The sequence below is a fragment of the Poecilia reticulata genome, linkage group LG2, assembly GCF_000633615.1.
Source record: "Poecilia reticulata strain Guanapo linkage group LG2, Guppy_female_1.0+MT, whole genome shotgun sequence".
In the NCBI taxonomy this organism is placed as follows: domain Eukaryota; kingdom Metazoa; phylum Chordata; class Actinopteri; order Cyprinodontiformes; family Poeciliidae; genus Poecilia; species Poecilia reticulata.
Window position 1 is genome coordinate 43,129,202 of NC_024332.1, and position 17,262 is coordinate 43,146,463.

General features: G+C 39.6%; 1 protein-coding gene and 1 pseudogene across 1 annotated transcript in view; both read left to right on the forward strand.

Moving 5' to 3' along the window:
- The window catches only part of LOC103461816 (poly [ADP-ribose] polymerase 14), a 15,901-nt gene extending 5,276 nt beyond the window's left edge, over window positions 1-10,625 (forward strand). The window contains exons 7-18 of the mRNA XM_017309417.1: window positions 4-918; window positions 1,740-1,970; window positions 2,062-2,283; window positions 2,711-2,801; window positions 2,891-3,040; window positions 5,967-6,029; window positions 6,125-6,301; window positions 6,656-6,895; window positions 6,981-7,592; window positions 8,760-8,896; window positions 9,405-9,579; window positions 9,937-10,625. Coding sequence (XP_017164906.1) covers window positions 4-918; window positions 1,740-1,970; window positions 2,062-2,283; window positions 2,711-2,801; window positions 2,891-3,040; window positions 5,967-6,029; window positions 6,125-6,301; window positions 6,656-6,895; window positions 6,981-7,592; window positions 8,760-8,896; window positions 9,405-9,579; window positions 9,937-10,217 — 3,294 coding nt within the window. The 3' untranslated portion in view covers window positions 10,218-10,625. The remainder of the gene's footprint in view (window positions 1-3; window positions 919-1,739; window positions 1,971-2,061; window positions 2,284-2,710; window positions 2,802-2,890; window positions 3,041-5,966; window positions 6,030-6,124; window positions 6,302-6,655; window positions 6,896-6,980; window positions 7,593-8,759; window positions 8,897-9,404; window positions 9,580-9,936) is intronic.
- Window positions 10,626-13,344: 2,719 nt separating this feature from the next.
- LOC103461839 (poly [ADP-ribose] polymerase 14-like) overlaps window positions 13,345-17,262 on the forward strand; it is an 18,495-nt pseudogene continuing 14,577 nt past the window's right edge.

Consider the following 17,262-nt stretch of genomic DNA (forward strand, 5'->3'; position numbering starts at 1 on the left):
AAGACCACAGTCAAAGATTTACTATCTTCTGTGTGCTTTGATAGATTTAAAGTCACAAAACCTGAAGTCAAGAAGTGTTTTAAGGAAAAAGAATCGTATTTTGTTTCCTTAATTAAAAGTGACACTGACTGCCTAGTTCAGCTGGCAGATATCTCTAATGAAGAAGACGACTTTACCTTAGTACAGGTACAAAAACCCATTTACAAAGTCCAGACAAGTGATGGAGTGGAAATAGTGGTCTCCAAGGCCGACATGTGCAGTTACTCAGTGGATGCTGTTGTCAATCCTTCTACTGAGGACTTGAAACACACCTCAGGTCTTGCTTTGGCACTTTCAAAAGCTGCAGGCCCTCAGTTACAGACTGAATGTGACCAAATAATTAATGTAAAAGGAAATCTCCGACCTGGAAACTGTGCCGTAACAGTTGCTGGAGGAATGCTTCGTTGCAAAAAAGTGATCCATGCCGTAGGACCCTATTTTGATCAAGCAAAGCCAAAGAAGGCTGAGGCCCAGTTGAAAAGAACTGTTAGAGAAAGCTTAGAACAAGCTGAAAAGTGTGGCTGTGTTTCAGTGGCTCTTCCTGCCATCAGCAGAAGTCTTGGCTTCCCACTCAATCTGTGCCTGGCTACCATTACTAGAGCAGTGAAGGAATACTGTGATGAGAAGTATGATGACAACACCTTGAAAACGATTCATCTGGTGGACAATGAGGACAGTGTTGCTCTTGGTCTGGAAAGTGCTGTGAAGCAGGAGTTTGGAAGTCATGGAGTTAGTGTTTCGTCTCAAAATGCTATCCCTAAAGTTAGTCCGAAATCTCCATTACGCAAACTTATTCCACCTGACACCAGCTTGTGCCGAGCGCAGACCAAAGAGGGCTTGAGCATCGTTCTTAAAAAGGGAAATATTGAGGCTGCCAAGGTAAGAATGCATGTTTTTCAGTGTTTAATTTAAAAGATAAAGGGTTAAAATTGAGTAGATCCTTCCTATGCCTGTCATTTATAGTAAGAGGAAGATATTCTAATGGCAGAGAGAGGCTTGGCTAGTCCTGATGGTGACCACTATTTAGTTTTTTTAAGTTTTCTAATTAGGCTTAGGGCTGCACAGTGGCGCAGTTGGTAGAGCTGTTGCCTTGCAGCAAGAAGGTTCTGGGTTCGATTCTCGGCCCCGATCTTTCTGCATGGAGTTTCCATGTTCTCCCTGTGCATGGTGGGTTTTCTCTGGGTACTCCGGTTTCCTCCCACAGTCCAAAAACATGACTGTCAGGTTAATTGGCCTCTCCAAATTGTCCCTAGGTGTTAGTGTGTGTGTGTGCATGGTTGTTTGTCCTGTGTGTCTCTGTGTTGCCCTGCGACAGACTGGCGACCTGTCCAGGGTGACCCCGCCTCTCGCCCGGAACGTTAGCTGGAGAGGCACCAGCAACCCTCCTGACCCCACTGAGGGACAAGGGTGTTAAGAAAATGGATGGATAATTAGGCTTAAGATCCTGTCAGAATTTCTTCTTCTTGTTCTAAACTCCAAGTACTGATTTCTTTACACTGTTAGTAAAGTATGAGAGCCTCACACAACCCTACTCAGTCTGTCTCTCTAGTTTTACAAAACTATCCATATTATCATCTAAAGTAGATGATAATATGGATAGAAATATTTTCTTGACCAATTCCATTACAATTTATTGGTTTTTCTTTTCATACAAATAAAATGAAATTACATATCTTAATTTAGTTGTGCCACATTTTCAGACAGAGGTGATTGTGAACACTGTGGCAGAGGATCTTATATTGAACAAAGGGGCAATTTCAAATGCCATCTTCAGTGCAGCTGGAGCCAAACTTCAACAGCTGGTACACAGCCAGAAAACCAGCGGATCACCAGGTGAGATTGTTGTTACAGACGGCTGCAAGCTGAAGAGCAAACAAGTTTTCCATGTAATCGCTCTGAGCTGGAACAATGGCCAAGGCACAGCTGAAAAGGTAGATCATATTCACAAAGTGTAGAATGTTTAAAAAAAAATTCTGAATCAATGAAACTACTAGATAATCTGGTTTACAAAATGTCTTTCAGACTCTAGATGGGATCTTTAAAGATTGCTTGGACCTDGCGGAGAAAGCTCGGTTGTCATCTATAACTTTCCCAGCTGTTGGCACCGGAAACTTGGGTTTTCCAAAACATCTTGTTGCCACTTTGATGCTGGAGAAGTTCTTGGAGTTCAGCAGCCAAAGACAATCCAAGCATATTAAGAAGATTATAGTTATTCTATATCCTGGAGATGAACAGACTATTCAGGTAAACAATCAATAACAATCAATGTCATAGCAATTTGCTAAGCAGCAGTTCATCCTGAACAGCAAGATCAAATGCAGAAATGATCAAGAGGAATGTTACAATATCTACTATAGCTATAGTATTTCTTCAGTGTTAGAATATTTTTTATGCTTCGGGATCTAGGAAATTGAAGTTACGTGTGTTAATTAGAGTTGATTATGTACATTCTCATGGTTACTTGTAAATTTATGAGGGATATTGTAGCATTTCTCTGAAGTAACATTAAGGTGCTTCTTTCTACTATACTGCCCTCTCTGTCTGAAGTTAATCGGGAGATTAATAGCAGAACATCAAGCATCTAAAGCCTCATTATATCTATTGTAATTCATTTGTAACTCTCGTGAAAAATGACTATTATAAGGAAGTATCTATCAAACAAATTTTGCAGGTATTCACTGATGAATTTCAGAAGAAGTTTCCCAGTACCACTGGTCCTTCAGCGACAGCTCCTGCACCTGCAGATTCTTCAAGAAGTACAGGTAGGCATTTTCCTGTAGTTTAACTTACATACGCTTTGAATAGTTGACTAATTTCAAGGTTAAATTGTTATTTTTGTCTGTTTTACCAGCAGGCAAATTCTCAAAAGTTGTCTCCAGTTCAGGAAAGCATGAGACTAAACTGGGAAATGTGACGATTCAGGTAGTAACTGGAGATATAACAAAGGAGACGACTGATGTCATCGTCAACTCTTCAAATGATAGTTTCACTCTCAAGTCAGGTAAATCAGTTTATATGTGATACATCTGTCATACAAAATATGAATGGCTAGAATGAATAAAACATAAACTTTAAACTTCCACAATAATATTAATTGTCAGAGATATAGTGGAACCCTGGTATGCAGCCGCCAACGAATAGGTCAGTTCCATGAATACTTAAGGTTCCTTCTAAAAAACAATCACAATCCCCTAACAGTTCAAACATCATGTGCAAATTCATTAACTGATGCAAATGGACACATCATCAGTGATGTTCCTGGACTCATTGGGTGTTTCAGGTCTTTCAACATCATACAAAATATTCCAGGTGACCCATCTAGGTATGATCAGTCCCCATCTTGTGTCCATATGGCTAACTCGCTACATTGAGTCCATGGTTGCCCTTTCTTAAGCCACCACACTTCAGATGTTGCTATTAATGGCTCTCCTCCTGGATTATCTTGATGCCAAGACTACTCAAGGCTCTGGCCAAAACCTCTGCAACCAACCTCAACTGGGAAGCACCTTGCACTCTGACCTGCCTGCTTACAGTCACTGACCAGCCCTGCATTTTTCTCAAAGGCTTCTTCCACGTGATCTTCCTATGGGACTCTCAGCTCCAGCAGCGTACAGTAGAAACCATCTTGGCACGACCACAGAAGCTAACTTTCACGATCTTCCTTTTCTCTGCTCTTTGGTGTACAGTCAATCAGCACTAGGAATGCGCGATATACAGGATATACATTAGAAAGAATAGAAATTTGTCCTACAATAGAGATCTGCAGTCTACTGGTTAACCGTGGAAATGCTTATGAATGATGTAATCAGGTAGTATCAACAGAGCAAGCGGGAAGCAGCATGGCGGGGAACAAAAGGAAAAGCTTGTTAACCCTTGTCTGTGCAAGGATTGAGGCAAACGTACGAGGACTGAGGCAAATGATACAAGTGATATGGGTGTGGGGTCGGTTGGACCCCATTTGTAAACACAAGGGTTAAAAAGGCAAGTTCAAAAAATGTAAATTATGTGGACCTGGTTTGGGTTTAATCTCAGGAGGAACACAGCAAATGTCACGGTTGGACAGCAAGGAAGCGCCATGGGGTGAGATGATGGTCTGATGATCTTTCCAAAACTACAAAAAAACCCTCGTAAAAGTGCACAGTGCAACCTCGCAGGCCCACTCACAGAATGAAAAACTTGTGGTGCTTAAATGACACAGTTTAAGTTAAGACCACAGGAGGGTTAAACAAGCAGAAACATGTAATTTACGGAGTATGTGGAAGAGAAGAAATATAAGCTACTTGTTTTACCACCATAAAAGGAAATGCAGCTGACTACAAGCTCCAGTCAGAACACTGGGAATAAAAAGCAGAATTTGGCACAGACATCCATGACATTAAAGTTATTGTGTTTCTACCTAGAGATATATTTTTCATTTATTTATTTAACTTTGATTTAACCAGGTAGCCATCATTGAGATTGTGCTGATGCCTATCATTACCAGGTCTCCCTTAAAATGAGATTTTTTAAAGGAGACCTGGCAATGATAGGCAGTAACATAAAACAAAACGGTTACAAACATTACATACAAATAACATCCACAAAAACGAGTGTTAAACGAGTTTTAACACATACAAACACATATATTTGTCATGTTGGATTTCAGTTTCCTGACCCACATGCAAGTTCACACAACACCAGAGAACACTGTTCAGTGAAAGTTTAATGCATTTCAAACGGTACAGTCTGATTGTGCTCCAGAGGATGGGTAGGCAGGTCAGCTCAGGTTTGTCTTTCGGAAGGTGGTAGCACGGAGGGAAAAGGCTAGGATCCGGGAGCGTTCTTGATGATCAGTGATGGAGAGGGGAGGAGAGCGGCAGGCGGAGATGTTCGGTCTTGGCAGGAAACGCGTTTGTAGTCCAGACTTGGTTCTTGGTTTGATTCCTTCAGCTCATCGGTTTCTGAGGGAAGACCAAAATATTACTTGAAGTCATTTAAAAAAACATCCTCAACATGATTTCTGGTTAGACTCTGACCAACAAGTGGGACCATCGAGCGATGAGTGACGGCTCCACTGCTTCTTAAAGGTCCACCAGTCAATCACTCGGAATCCGCTGCCGGTGCATCAGCCTGTCAGAACTCTGTCCCGAAGATCCTCTATAGGAAAGAGTACCCACACTAACCCGAATCCTAACAATATTCCACTCATTAGTATGCGATTTTTTTTCTGTCTATTGTAAGATTTATACAAATAATATTGTGATGTGTATCGTTACCACAATGTATACTGTGATATCAATTTTATGCCATATTGCACATCCCTAATCAGCACCAAGGAAAACAAATGGCTCTTCTGTATTGGCTGCTTTACAAATACCAGCAGTAGCATTGTGCCTTGGAATTTCAGCTTCCCAAGCCGCATTTTCTTTCGCATACTTTAGAAACACTTTTAAAAATATATACGAAAATGCAATTTTTCTCCAAATAATTGAACTATGTTCCACAAAAAATATGCGTTTACTAAACCACAAATAGGTGGTACTGTACATATTTTCTAAAGCAGGTGAATATCAGTATACCGTCAAATCTAGTTACACCAGAGGTCTCCAACCCAATTCCTCCTCAGGTTTTAGGAGGAGGAGTGTCCTCCTAAAACCTGGTAAACTGATGGTATATCAGTAGACCATTAAGTCTAGTTACAGGTGTAGAACTAAAGTTTGTGCCACCATATCAGATGTTAGATATGTAGATTGGAGTTGGTGAGGATGAGGTGTAATCTGCTGTTTTAGTCCTCAATAGAGATGCATGGTACCTAGCTTGATGTTTTTGATTAATTTTTTCAGTGGCGTTCAGAAACAGCAGTCCAGGAGATATAGTTTCGGATTATAATGATGTGATAAAGATAAACATTGGTTGTTAAAACCTTCAAATCTTTCACTTCATCCCAGGAGTATCCAAGGCTATTCTGGATGCAGCTGGTGTAGCTGTTTTAGAAGAATGCCAATATCTTGGTAAGAACATTAACTTTTGTTTTGTTAAAACAGGAATTCTTAGTTTATAGTTAATCAAGTTCTGTAACTAGATTTTGATTGAAAAACCCCTCCAGGTTCCCAGCCCCATCAAGGCATGATAATGACTGTACCGGGAAACCTAAAGTGCAAAAAGATTCTTCACCTGGTCGTTCAGTCAGATAAAGGAAAAATCCACAGTTCTGTAAAGGAAGCACTCCAAATGTGTGTGAAGCACTCCTACACTTCTGTTTCATTTCCAGCCCTTGGTACAGGTGAGACTTACTAACAGATTCCAGAATGTCTTAATGCAAAGACATTGTTGCATACACCAAAATGAGCTAATTTTATATTGCCTGAGATCTGGCTTATTGTAGATTTAGTGCTTAGATACCAGATAACTCTGGTTATAAGCAACCAATAAAGAGAGTTGTCATTTCATTGCAATTCATCATTTTCATTTGTTTAGATCAAAATTATTTGACTGTATTGATTTGGATTGGATAAACATGGTAATCTTTATCCTGCTACACCCAAGGATGAGAGTTAAATTAGCCCTTTATAGGTGGAAAGGAACTTTTTGAATTTGCAGATTTGAGCCATCAACCATGTGTGTTGCCCGTCTCCAGGTCAAGGCAATGTGCAGGCGAAACAAGTGGCAGAATCTATGTTGGATGCTGTGATTGATGTTTTCAGCCAAAACACCTCCAGTTCCCTGACTTTAATCAGGATAGTCATCTTCCAGCAACCGATGCTGAAAGATTTCCACAGCAGCATGCAAGAAAGGGAAGCTACTGATCCAAAGGACAGAGGCGGATTCTGGTCCAAGACTTTAAAACCTTGGTTAAACTTAAAACCTTGGTTAAACTGTAAGTATGGGAAGAAAACTAGTTTTGCCTTTATAATGAATGTTTTTATCTGAAGTTCTATTTCAAAATATCCTTATTTTTACAGCTCTGTTAGGATTAGAAAGTGCTGACAACAAACTGGAAAACGAGACTGTCATTGAGACTGTCAAAGTGGAGCCTGCTGTCTTCCATATCTGCGGTGCCTCACAGGCCAAAGTTGATGCAGCCAAGAAGAAGATAAACGACCTGATATCTGACGAACAATTCAGCATAGAGATAGCGGACAACGACATCTTGAACTTCTCCTCTGCAGACTGTCAGCGTATTGTTGACATCCAGGTGAAGTTGGGTGTGAGCATCAAAAATCAAATCACTAATGGCCAAGTCTCTGTGATTATTGAAGGTCTCAGTAAAGATGTGGTTCGAGCCAATCAGGAGATAGCTAATATGCTGAAGAAAGTGAGAGGAGAGCAGGAGCTGAAACGGAAATTGGAGCTGGCAGCCACTGTGGCAGACTGGCAGTATCAGCAACATGGGCTTCAATATCAGAGTTTTGATCAGATGACCAACTATGAGCTTGAGCATGCGTTGGAAAGGGCAGCACCCACTCTAAAAGTTACCATCCATGGGTCAGACTATACAGTCCAGATGCCTAAAGGACCAGCCACTGACAGAAATGGAACCATCCTGCAGATAAGACGAATTGACAGACTGAAAGGTATTTGAGCCACACCTAGGATGTTGTTTCACATTCTGCCCCCCAAGTATGTAAAAGGTGGTTTTGCACTAGAGAGCCGGGCTGGGTTCAAACCCGGGTCCGGTGATTTTGCACTAACACTTAGAGCCTATTCCCACCCCACTCCCTGGAACCCAGAGAGATGTGGTTCCTTTCTGTCCAGCCAAACAGGAATGGTTTGAAGTCGGCCATTCATTGGTTCATTTGCTGTTGTGGTGGCCTATTTTTTCAAATACTTTTTTGATATCTGTCATTTTGACATCAAAGAAATCCATATCATAATTTATTTTTATCCATCAGTTTTATAATGACGATAATGACAAATGCCACTTCAGCTGAAGTTTTGAAATCGGCAAACATTTCTCCAATCAAAGTGATTAAAAGTCGGCAAGACTCTCTAGACAAAGTGCAGCAGGAGAAAATCCTGTAGCAGCAGTTCAGCTTCACCAGACAGACTCCAACACCTCCATAATTCTTCAACACACTGTAAGCTCCCAGATACAAGAGACAGTTTGTTCAGAGTCCAGGTCAGAGATGATACTTTTATTGATTGATTTAGCTATTTCCGCCCTTTGTACTCTATGCATAAAGTAGAAAATGTCTGTGCTTCTGCAACAAAGTGGTCGTGTGTGAGTTGTAATCTGTCAAAATGATGGATGACTTCCACCAGGCTTTCCTGTCACTGTTAAAAAACCAAAGTTGGAAAATAGTCAGTTAACGAGATTTTATTATTGACTGAGGAAAAAGGTGAAGCTGAGGTGGTAATTCTCAGGTCTCTGGGAGACGACCTGGGCAGCTTTAGCAGGAATTTGTTTGATATGATGATTCCCGCTTACTTTCTGGTACTCTGCTCAATGCAGACAAAACCAGGGACAATCGGGCTGGGGCTACTGTGGTCAGATTGACCAAGCCTGGTCATTCCAGTGCAAAAAAGCTTTAGAAGTCAAAGAATCGCATGTTTTTCTGACACACTAAATATGTCTAGTATTAACTTGTGCTGTGTATTTTTTTTGCTTAAAAAATACACAGCACAAAAAAAGTAATACCTGATTGTTACTGGTGTTTAATTTGTGTGCTACAAATTGCTAAAAATGTTTCCTTTTCCAAAAGTATCTTAAGAAACAACAATAAAATTTTTATTTTTTGTAGGTGACGATGTTCCTGAGTTTTGGGATACCATGCCGGCTGGAAAAACATGTCATGCCGTCCCTATCCTGGATGTTTCTTCAGAGTATGCAGAAGTCATCAATCTCTTCAAAGGCACATGTAATCGAACCGTCACCAAGGTAATATCAAATGCAGTGTTTTTATCATAATTTTAAAAAAATATTATTTATGCTATTTTATCTAACTTTCAGCAACCATGTAAACCAATTGCCTACTTGTGCTCATCAACTGGTTGCATAACTGAATATGAACCTGTGTTTTAATGAGTTTGACCCTCTGGATTATGTATTGACCCTTTGCAACTCTGTCAACTAATCACGTTGAGATGCCATAAGGGACATTGGAAGTGAGGGGAGAAGTATTGAACAGAGTGGCTGTGATTATTTTCCCAAGAGCGTCCCAATACCAGTTTTTTCATGACTGAGTACAACTACAAGTACTCCAGTTCAAGTACTTGACGATTCCAAGTACTAATACCAAGTTCTTAACAAGTTGGGATAGTTTCTGCCATGTCAGGCATCCTCCCCAGAGCAGCCATCTGCCTTAAATGGAGAGACATGCAAAGCACGAAAACTAGGACAGGTCCGATCACAAAGAAGTTGTATAAAGCACTATCTCTGCTCTTAGATTGAAAGAATTCAGAACCCTGCACTGTGGAAGAGTCTTCAGATTAAAAAACATGAAATGGAGCAGAGAAATAATCATCAGAACAATGAGAAACGTCTCTTCCACGGCACCAGTGAAGACACTGTCCCCATCATCAATGAACGTGGCTTCAACAGAAGCTATGCAGGAAAAAATGGTGAGATTTTTAGTGATTTCTTTGTCTTTAAGAGATCTGTCTGCTGAATCAGTAACTTTTGAATCAGTAACTTTTAACCAAAAATCTCTCTGTAGTTTTAATTCTAGTTTTTGAAATCTGATATAGTTTTAATTGAAATATTTTAGTGCTATTACCCAGAGATGTAAATGAAACTGAATTGTTCTTTAAGGCAAAACTTAAGTAAATGGGGACTGACTTAAGACCTTTAAGCAGTACTGTACTTATTCATTTGCAGCATAATTAAATACTGTGTTAGCTTTTGGCGTATTGTTTATGTAATATGGAGAAACTCTGCATCTATGTAACATATTTACACACTGACTGATCTATTTTCAGCTACCTGTTATGGCAAAGGTTCCTATTTTGCTGTGAAAGCTGATTATTCTGCACAAGACACCTACTCTAAGCCCAATGCGAAGGGAGAGAAGTTCATGTACCTGTGCAGAGTGCTGACAGGAGACTACACCCTGGGACAGAAAGACATGATTGCTCCACCATCCAAAGGCTCCGGTGTTCACATGTATGACAGTGTAGTGAACGATATGACCAACCCCAGCATGTTTATAGTGTTTCATGACATCCAGGCCTATCCTGAGTATCTGATCACCTTCAAGTAGCAACAYCYAGTAAATGTTAAAYAYAAATGYAACATCTACCTAATTTTYTTCCTGAAATACTTCTTCTAACTTGCCTTAAGTTCACTTAATTAGTAGTTTGTGTGTTATGGCCCATTTAGTGCCTTAAAGTGATGCCTTAGTGTTTCATAGAAATTTTAAAATCGGATCCTACAAGTCAAGAGTTTCCAAAACATGTTATTTCCATTTCCTATGTACTGTATACACTGTCTGACTCCTGTTCTATAAACCAATTGTAGAAGTTTAAGATGAACAATCATTTCTACATTTAAAAACGAAAGTAAACCTTAATGACTGTTCCAGTAAAAGTCAAGAATATGTAATGAACAACCAGGTGATTTCACTGTTCACTTTTCTTCTATACTTGAAGTAATAAAGCATTCTTGAATACCTCTTCTCTCAGTATTCTGCCATTTTGTAGACAGAAATGATTTTGTTAATCCTTGCTGGCATAAAAGAGAGTATGTTTTTGATAGGTGTTTTTCTCAAACCTTCATTAAAAGAACCACAGACAACGTATATGAATTTTTTGACCAAGCTTTTGCAAAAGGAGAAGACTCGGCAAACTGCTCCTCCAAGCCGTTCATTGAGCGTCTGAAGACCTTTGGTTACAGCTTGTCTTTTATTATCAAGCAGAAACAGGGAGGTTAGGTAAAGAAGACAGCAGAGACAAATTATTACTGCACAGGCAGTTTCTAAGAGAGGGAGTATTCCGGTTGATAAGAAGGCACCTGTGGAAACGTAATTTAAGGTCTGGGAAACACACAGTTAACTGTTTCACATGAAGACAAACAGGCAGATGGGGCCTCCAGGTGAGTTTATACACACAGAAGGAAGAGAACACATTAAACTGAACATTAGACTGAATATGAACTAAAGTAATAACAAAATGATAATACCAAAAAATCTCTAACAGTTTTACTGTCAGAAAGTGAAAGAAATGCGCTTATCTGTCTCCTTTAGTGGCATTTGGACTTTATTCTTCAATAAACTCCTCTTCTTTCATCTTTTGTGTTGCTGATTGTTGCAGCCAAACATTTGGGTCATGTGCAACAACACATTATGACATGGTAACTTTGAGTAAGTACGTGCACCAGAATAGAACAAACTGGATATAAAAAAACATTACAGCAACAATGCATTTACATTCAATTTATTTCTCTCTTATTGAAAGTCACAATGATTGCATATTATGTTGTTATAACGGTTCTTATTGGATTTGTTGGCATGGATGGAAACATTTGACATCAGTGTCTTCATCTTGAGGGAATAGTCTAATTTTAATTATTTAAGTCTGTCTTGTAATCAGGCGCGGATTGGGTAACCGGGAAATTCTGAACACAAACAGGTGAGCCAGTCGGACATTTGGGCCAAAAGGGTTGGCTTTATCTTTTTTTATATATATATCAGGCCGGTGTGCAATCATGTCACTGGGTTGATTGTGTACTCTGCTACCACTGTGGCCTGGGCCGTGTTCACTTTGTGGTGTGTTGTGTTGAGAAGCAGTACATGTTGCAATAACTGTGACCACAAGGTAGTACGGTCGTTGATTTATCAGTTACTGTTCTGCAAGTCAGAAACTAAATGCTCCTGGACCCAAGCTACATCGTCTCAGTCTCCATGACTGTATAAGCCATGGTCAGACTAGAACAACATAGACCATAAAGTCACTACTGTTCTCCACTAAGAGCTTACCATTTTTATAAATGAATTTTTATAAGTGAATGAGACTGCCCTTGTAAAAGTGTTCAACGTCTCCGTGCTGTGGTGAGCACAAAAACCAGACTGGAAGGAGTCAAAGTGATTCATTATTGTTAGGAAGTTATTTAATTGTTTAAAAACTGCTTTTTCAATAATTTTGCTGATGAATGGGAGGTCAGAGGTCGGCCTGTAATCAAGGCACTAGGTCACTGGTGTTTCAAATATTGAAGTAGAAAGAGGTAAGAGTTGAGTGTAGAGAGAAAGTAGGACAGCTCTGGAAACAGATGCAGCTTAAAAATTAAAAATTGGCAACATTTTCACAAAAACAAACTTTCGGTTGGTAACGTCAAATGAGGACGATGAAACGGGTAAGACAAAGCACTGTTCAATAAAGTGAATGAATTGTGTTGCATGTAACATAATGTTGAGTAATTTAAATAATTTTATCATGCCATGATCAATTACTGTCTTATAGTCAGAGGAAAGATACAGCACGAAGGAGTCATGAGCCCAGAAGTTCACAGTGAAGGTAGAATTAATGGTTAAGTGAATATTATTAGAATTAATTAAACAAGTATGTTGTAGATCAAAGGACTCTGTAAAAACTTCTGATTTGTGCTGAGAATTATGACCATTTGTAAAATATTATTTGGTGTGAGAAGCAGAACTATGAGCCAAGAAAGAAATTCTTATTCAATGATCCTGTCAAGTTATAGAGACCTTTGCTCCAGGCATATATTAATGTTTTAGGGTTGTTTCTTTAAAATCACTCCTCTAAAGTGGAGAAAAAGTTAATAGGATCATTACAAAGTTGTCATTCTGGCAATAACAAACTTGCGGAGAACACTGCAATATTTTATTTTATTTTTTAATAATAAGGGTCCGATATCTGTGAACACTAATTTGCTTGATTTTTGATATTGCACAAAAGGACATTCTGATGTGAAGAACAGAGGAGATGGTTTATACTCATGGTGAGAGTCTAGAATATGTATTTGAGGTTGTTTGTGGGTTTTGGAATGACTGTCAATGTTGTTCGTAAACTAGAGTTTTTGTTTTTTACATCCTAACAGACAACAGTATAATATTTGCATTGCTGTGTTGTGAAAATTTTATTTATTCCATTTGGAAGATATTTTAGTCAGAAGAGTTTCCAAGACAGTTTGTTCTGCTCAGTTGGCTTTAGTTGGATCTGGTCTGTGATCAGCCTGGTATTCTGAACAATATGTTGTGAGGGGTTTTAAAATCTTGCTCTATGTGCCACTTTTTAACTTTCTGCCCCCGCCTTCCAAAGGTCTCTGCACAGCCCTGCCTACTGCTAATCTATAAGACAGAGGCAACGTTGGCTTTCCTGGTTACTGTCATAGATGCATTTGTAAGAGGTCGGACCAGACAGATGTTTGGAGGCCAGCACCATGGCGGAGGAATACGCCTTCCCTGTTCTGGTGGAGTTAGAAGAAAGCAACACACCGAGACTGAAAAATAAGTTGGTGAAATATTTTCAGAGTAAAAAGTCCAACGGAGGAGACTGTGAGGTGGACTATGAGTCCGGGAGCCAAACTGCGCTGCTGCGCTTCCGCAAAGAGGAGGGTGAGTCCTGGCTGTCACATTTCTGATCAGTCCTGAGTAAAAACCTGCTGGATTTACCCCGTTTTCTCTCTCAGACCAGAAAAATGTCCTGGGCAAAGAGACGCACCAGATCAGTCTGGATGAAGGAGTGTTAAAGATGACAGTCCGCCTTCCTTCAGACGGAAAACAGAAGCAGGTGAGAGATAAAAAGTGGAAATTAATCTTCCTTCTGATACTTATTTGCATGCTACTGGAGGAGTATTGCTTTGCTTATGATTATTGAAATAATTGTTGGCAGGTTTATTTCTGTAATCTCATGAAAGGCCTGCCAGTGACAGAGACCAAACTCATAGCTTCTGTAATCATGTTTGTCACATATTTCTCTTTGTAGGTGTGATTTTTTTTTAATTTTTTTATGCCTGTTAATCGTTAAACTCATTTTATGTTTACTTTCATGACTTTGGTCATCTGATCTATTCATATATTATGATGCTGACCTGACCTGACCTCCGGCGGACCTTTGAACTCTTTCTTTGCTTCCTGTTTAAACTCTAAGCTCCTAATAAAGACCTGGTCCTGCAGGGTTTTTATTGTTTACTGGAAATCATATGAATAATCAGAATCCAAGAAGGTTCTGCTTTTTTCCTTTCATTTTGTGTGTAAGCGGATAAGCTTCTCTGTTTATTACCTCGCTGAAGTCTAACCCATTGACATTTCAGTCCCTAAATGTAAAATTCATCATTATTGACCAGAACAAAAATGTCTGAAATATTTGTAAAATTTATTTTAAACAGGGGGATTCATCTGATGAAGGCAACAAAAAGTGTAAGTATCCATGAAGGAAATATCCGTGCTTTGTTGTGAAATTAATTACCAATTAATTATGATGGAATTAAGTTTATAATTTTTATATCTTCTCTATCCTGAAAGTGTTTCTTGGGATTTAATGAAAAGTCTACAAGCAAATAAAAATTATACATAGAACTGTCTTTATTACTAACATCTTTTAATAATGTAAAAGGTGTTTCACCCACCCTTCCTTCCATGAACTAACCAGATTGAATAGCCTCATAGTCAAGTTTCACAGATCATTAAACAGTCACTTTTCCGATCCAGGTATATTTTAATGACTCGTATGGAGTCCCAGTGGTGTTGTACATATAACTTTGGGCTAAGGCAACCTGTTAATATTTCCCATAAATTTGCAAATCATGCACTAATATTATTCTGCTAATATTGAAGAACACGAGACTAGTGTGACACAATAATTGTATGTCTATACTTCTTTACGATTTTATAAGCTTTGACTTTGGGTTTCATATTATTCTGCTGTGCAGTGAGCCAATGCTTTTATGCTTTAGCGAAGGCAGAAAATGACTGCAACAGCTTGAGGAGCAAACTGTGTATAAAACAGGAAGAGTCATGTCACCAGCCCTGCCAGCATGCCTAGGTGGGTCCCATGTGGGGAAAAGGAGGACAGACCATGTGGGTTTGTCTGCGGGTTCCATGATGGCCCCACATGGGTTTGCCCATGTAGGGCCACAGCCCACATGGGCCCCACATGGGCCCTATATGGTGGTGGACCCACATGGGTTTGTCCATTTAGGGCCCATGTAGGACCCATGTAGGCTGTGGCCCTACATGGGCAAACCCATATGGGACCCATATATCAGCCCTCCTTTCCCCCACATGGGGCCCACCTAGGCATGCTGGCAGGGAAATTGGCAGTATTTCAGATATCTAAAACAAAAAGTAATCAATAATTACCTATGTCAACTGATATGAAACTCTTATGTTACATTTTTCAACTACAGTGATCCCTCGTTTTTCACGGGGGTTGCATTCCGAAAAAAAAAACACGATAAGTGAAATCCATGAAGTAGTTACCTTTATTTTTTTACAACTATTACACAGCATAATTAAATACTCTACATTGAAACCAAAGAACAAAATCTGTTTTCAGGTAAGCAGATGTGTGTGAGCATCAATTACGGCATTAATGTGATCCGGAGTCGTGTCATTGAAGCGTCTCCTCCAAGCTGATTTGCGAGATTCACAGCTGTATCTATGGCAGAGCTTCCGGCCACAGTTTTTTTCAGCAGGCATTGAAAGGTTCATTTTCCATCTCCTGAATGGCCAATCTTTATTACGTATATTTTAGCCAATCAGGACACAGAACACAATGCACTGTGAAAAAAACTGCACAAAAAAAATCTGCGAAGCAGCGAGAACACAAAAGGTGAACTGCGTTAAGTGAGGGATCAGTGTATATCATCCAGCCCAATTAAAACCTCAGCACCGGTCATTGACTTGATGAACAATAATTGCCCTCAGTGTTGCAAATATCAAGCCTAATTGTGTATCAATGACAAAAGAACCAAAGAAAAAAGAGAGAGAGAATTTCTGCCATTAAGAATGTGATACTCCAGCTTAACAAGGCCATGGTGGTCATTTTGACAGTTTTTCAATTTGCATGTTTAATTATTTTATCAAATTGGGTAAAAACATAAAGCCTTGTATACACGGTGGTTGTGGGCCATTGGAAAAAAAGACCCCGGCCAAGGTCCATTTACAGACCCAGGCCAAATGCTCACTCTGATTTGGATCACAGCAAATAATTATTGCTGTGTGAGCAGTGATGTACATTGCACTGACTAACTGCCTCTAAAAGCTAAAACACCTAAATATGTTTTCTTTTAGCTGAAAGAAAACATTGTCTAACACATGGGTGTGCAGTCCCAGTGTCCTGATGTTTCTCTGGTCTAGCACACTTCAATCAAATAGCTGAATCACCTCATAAGTCAGTCAAATTCTCCAGAGTCCTGCCAATGACCTCATTATTTGACTCAGGTGTGTTGAAGTAGAGACACATCTAAAAGTTACAACACACCGGCCCTCAAGGCCTGGAGTTATCACCGCTGATCTAATGTGTTGAATTCAGGAATAGAGTTCACAAATGACTCCATGAAAAAGGGTCTTTCATCTTTTATATTTCAATGACAGCAGACCATGCAGGGACAGACAAACAATCACCAATTCAAGAACCCAACCCTGTGGATGAAGGTCAGACAGGGGCAAAAGGCAAAGATGGTGATTCAGATGATGAGGAGCAGTGCTCCAAGTTGGCTGTTTTAGGAAATATTCCAGAGTCTGTGACCTCAGAGTTCCTGGAAATGCTGGTGGAGTCCATTTTGAGAGACCTAAGCTCTCCGGCTGCCTCCGAGGACTACAACCTGGAACTGATCCCCGACATCTCATCTGCTGTTGTCACTTTCCAGAGTGGAAAAGGTAACCACTTAGTTTATGAGTGTAAAATGAACAGCTGGAAATTTCATGTTTTAATTAAAAATTTATGATAGATAACATCGAGTTTATAGAAAGATGCCCTCAAATCCGGATGTTTACAAAGAAGAACTTATCAGTCCGACCCCTTGAGACCACAAAGAAGATTGTGGTTGAAGGAGTTTTGGACTGCAGTGAAGACATGCTGTGCCTTTACTTTGAAGATAAAGGGGGAGACGTGGAAGATGTTCAACTGAATGAAGTTGAACAGTCTGCTGTCGTCACATTTAAGAACCATCAAGGTAGTTAACCTGCCCTACTTTCTAATTATTGGAGTTTATTCTAATAGTATGTTCTATGATTCATCAATGTAACTGTTACCAATACTATGGAACTTTGTGTTTTAATCCCCAGATTTTAAGAAAGTCTTGGGTAAGAAGCATGAAATAAAGAAAGAAGAAGTCAAAGTCTACCC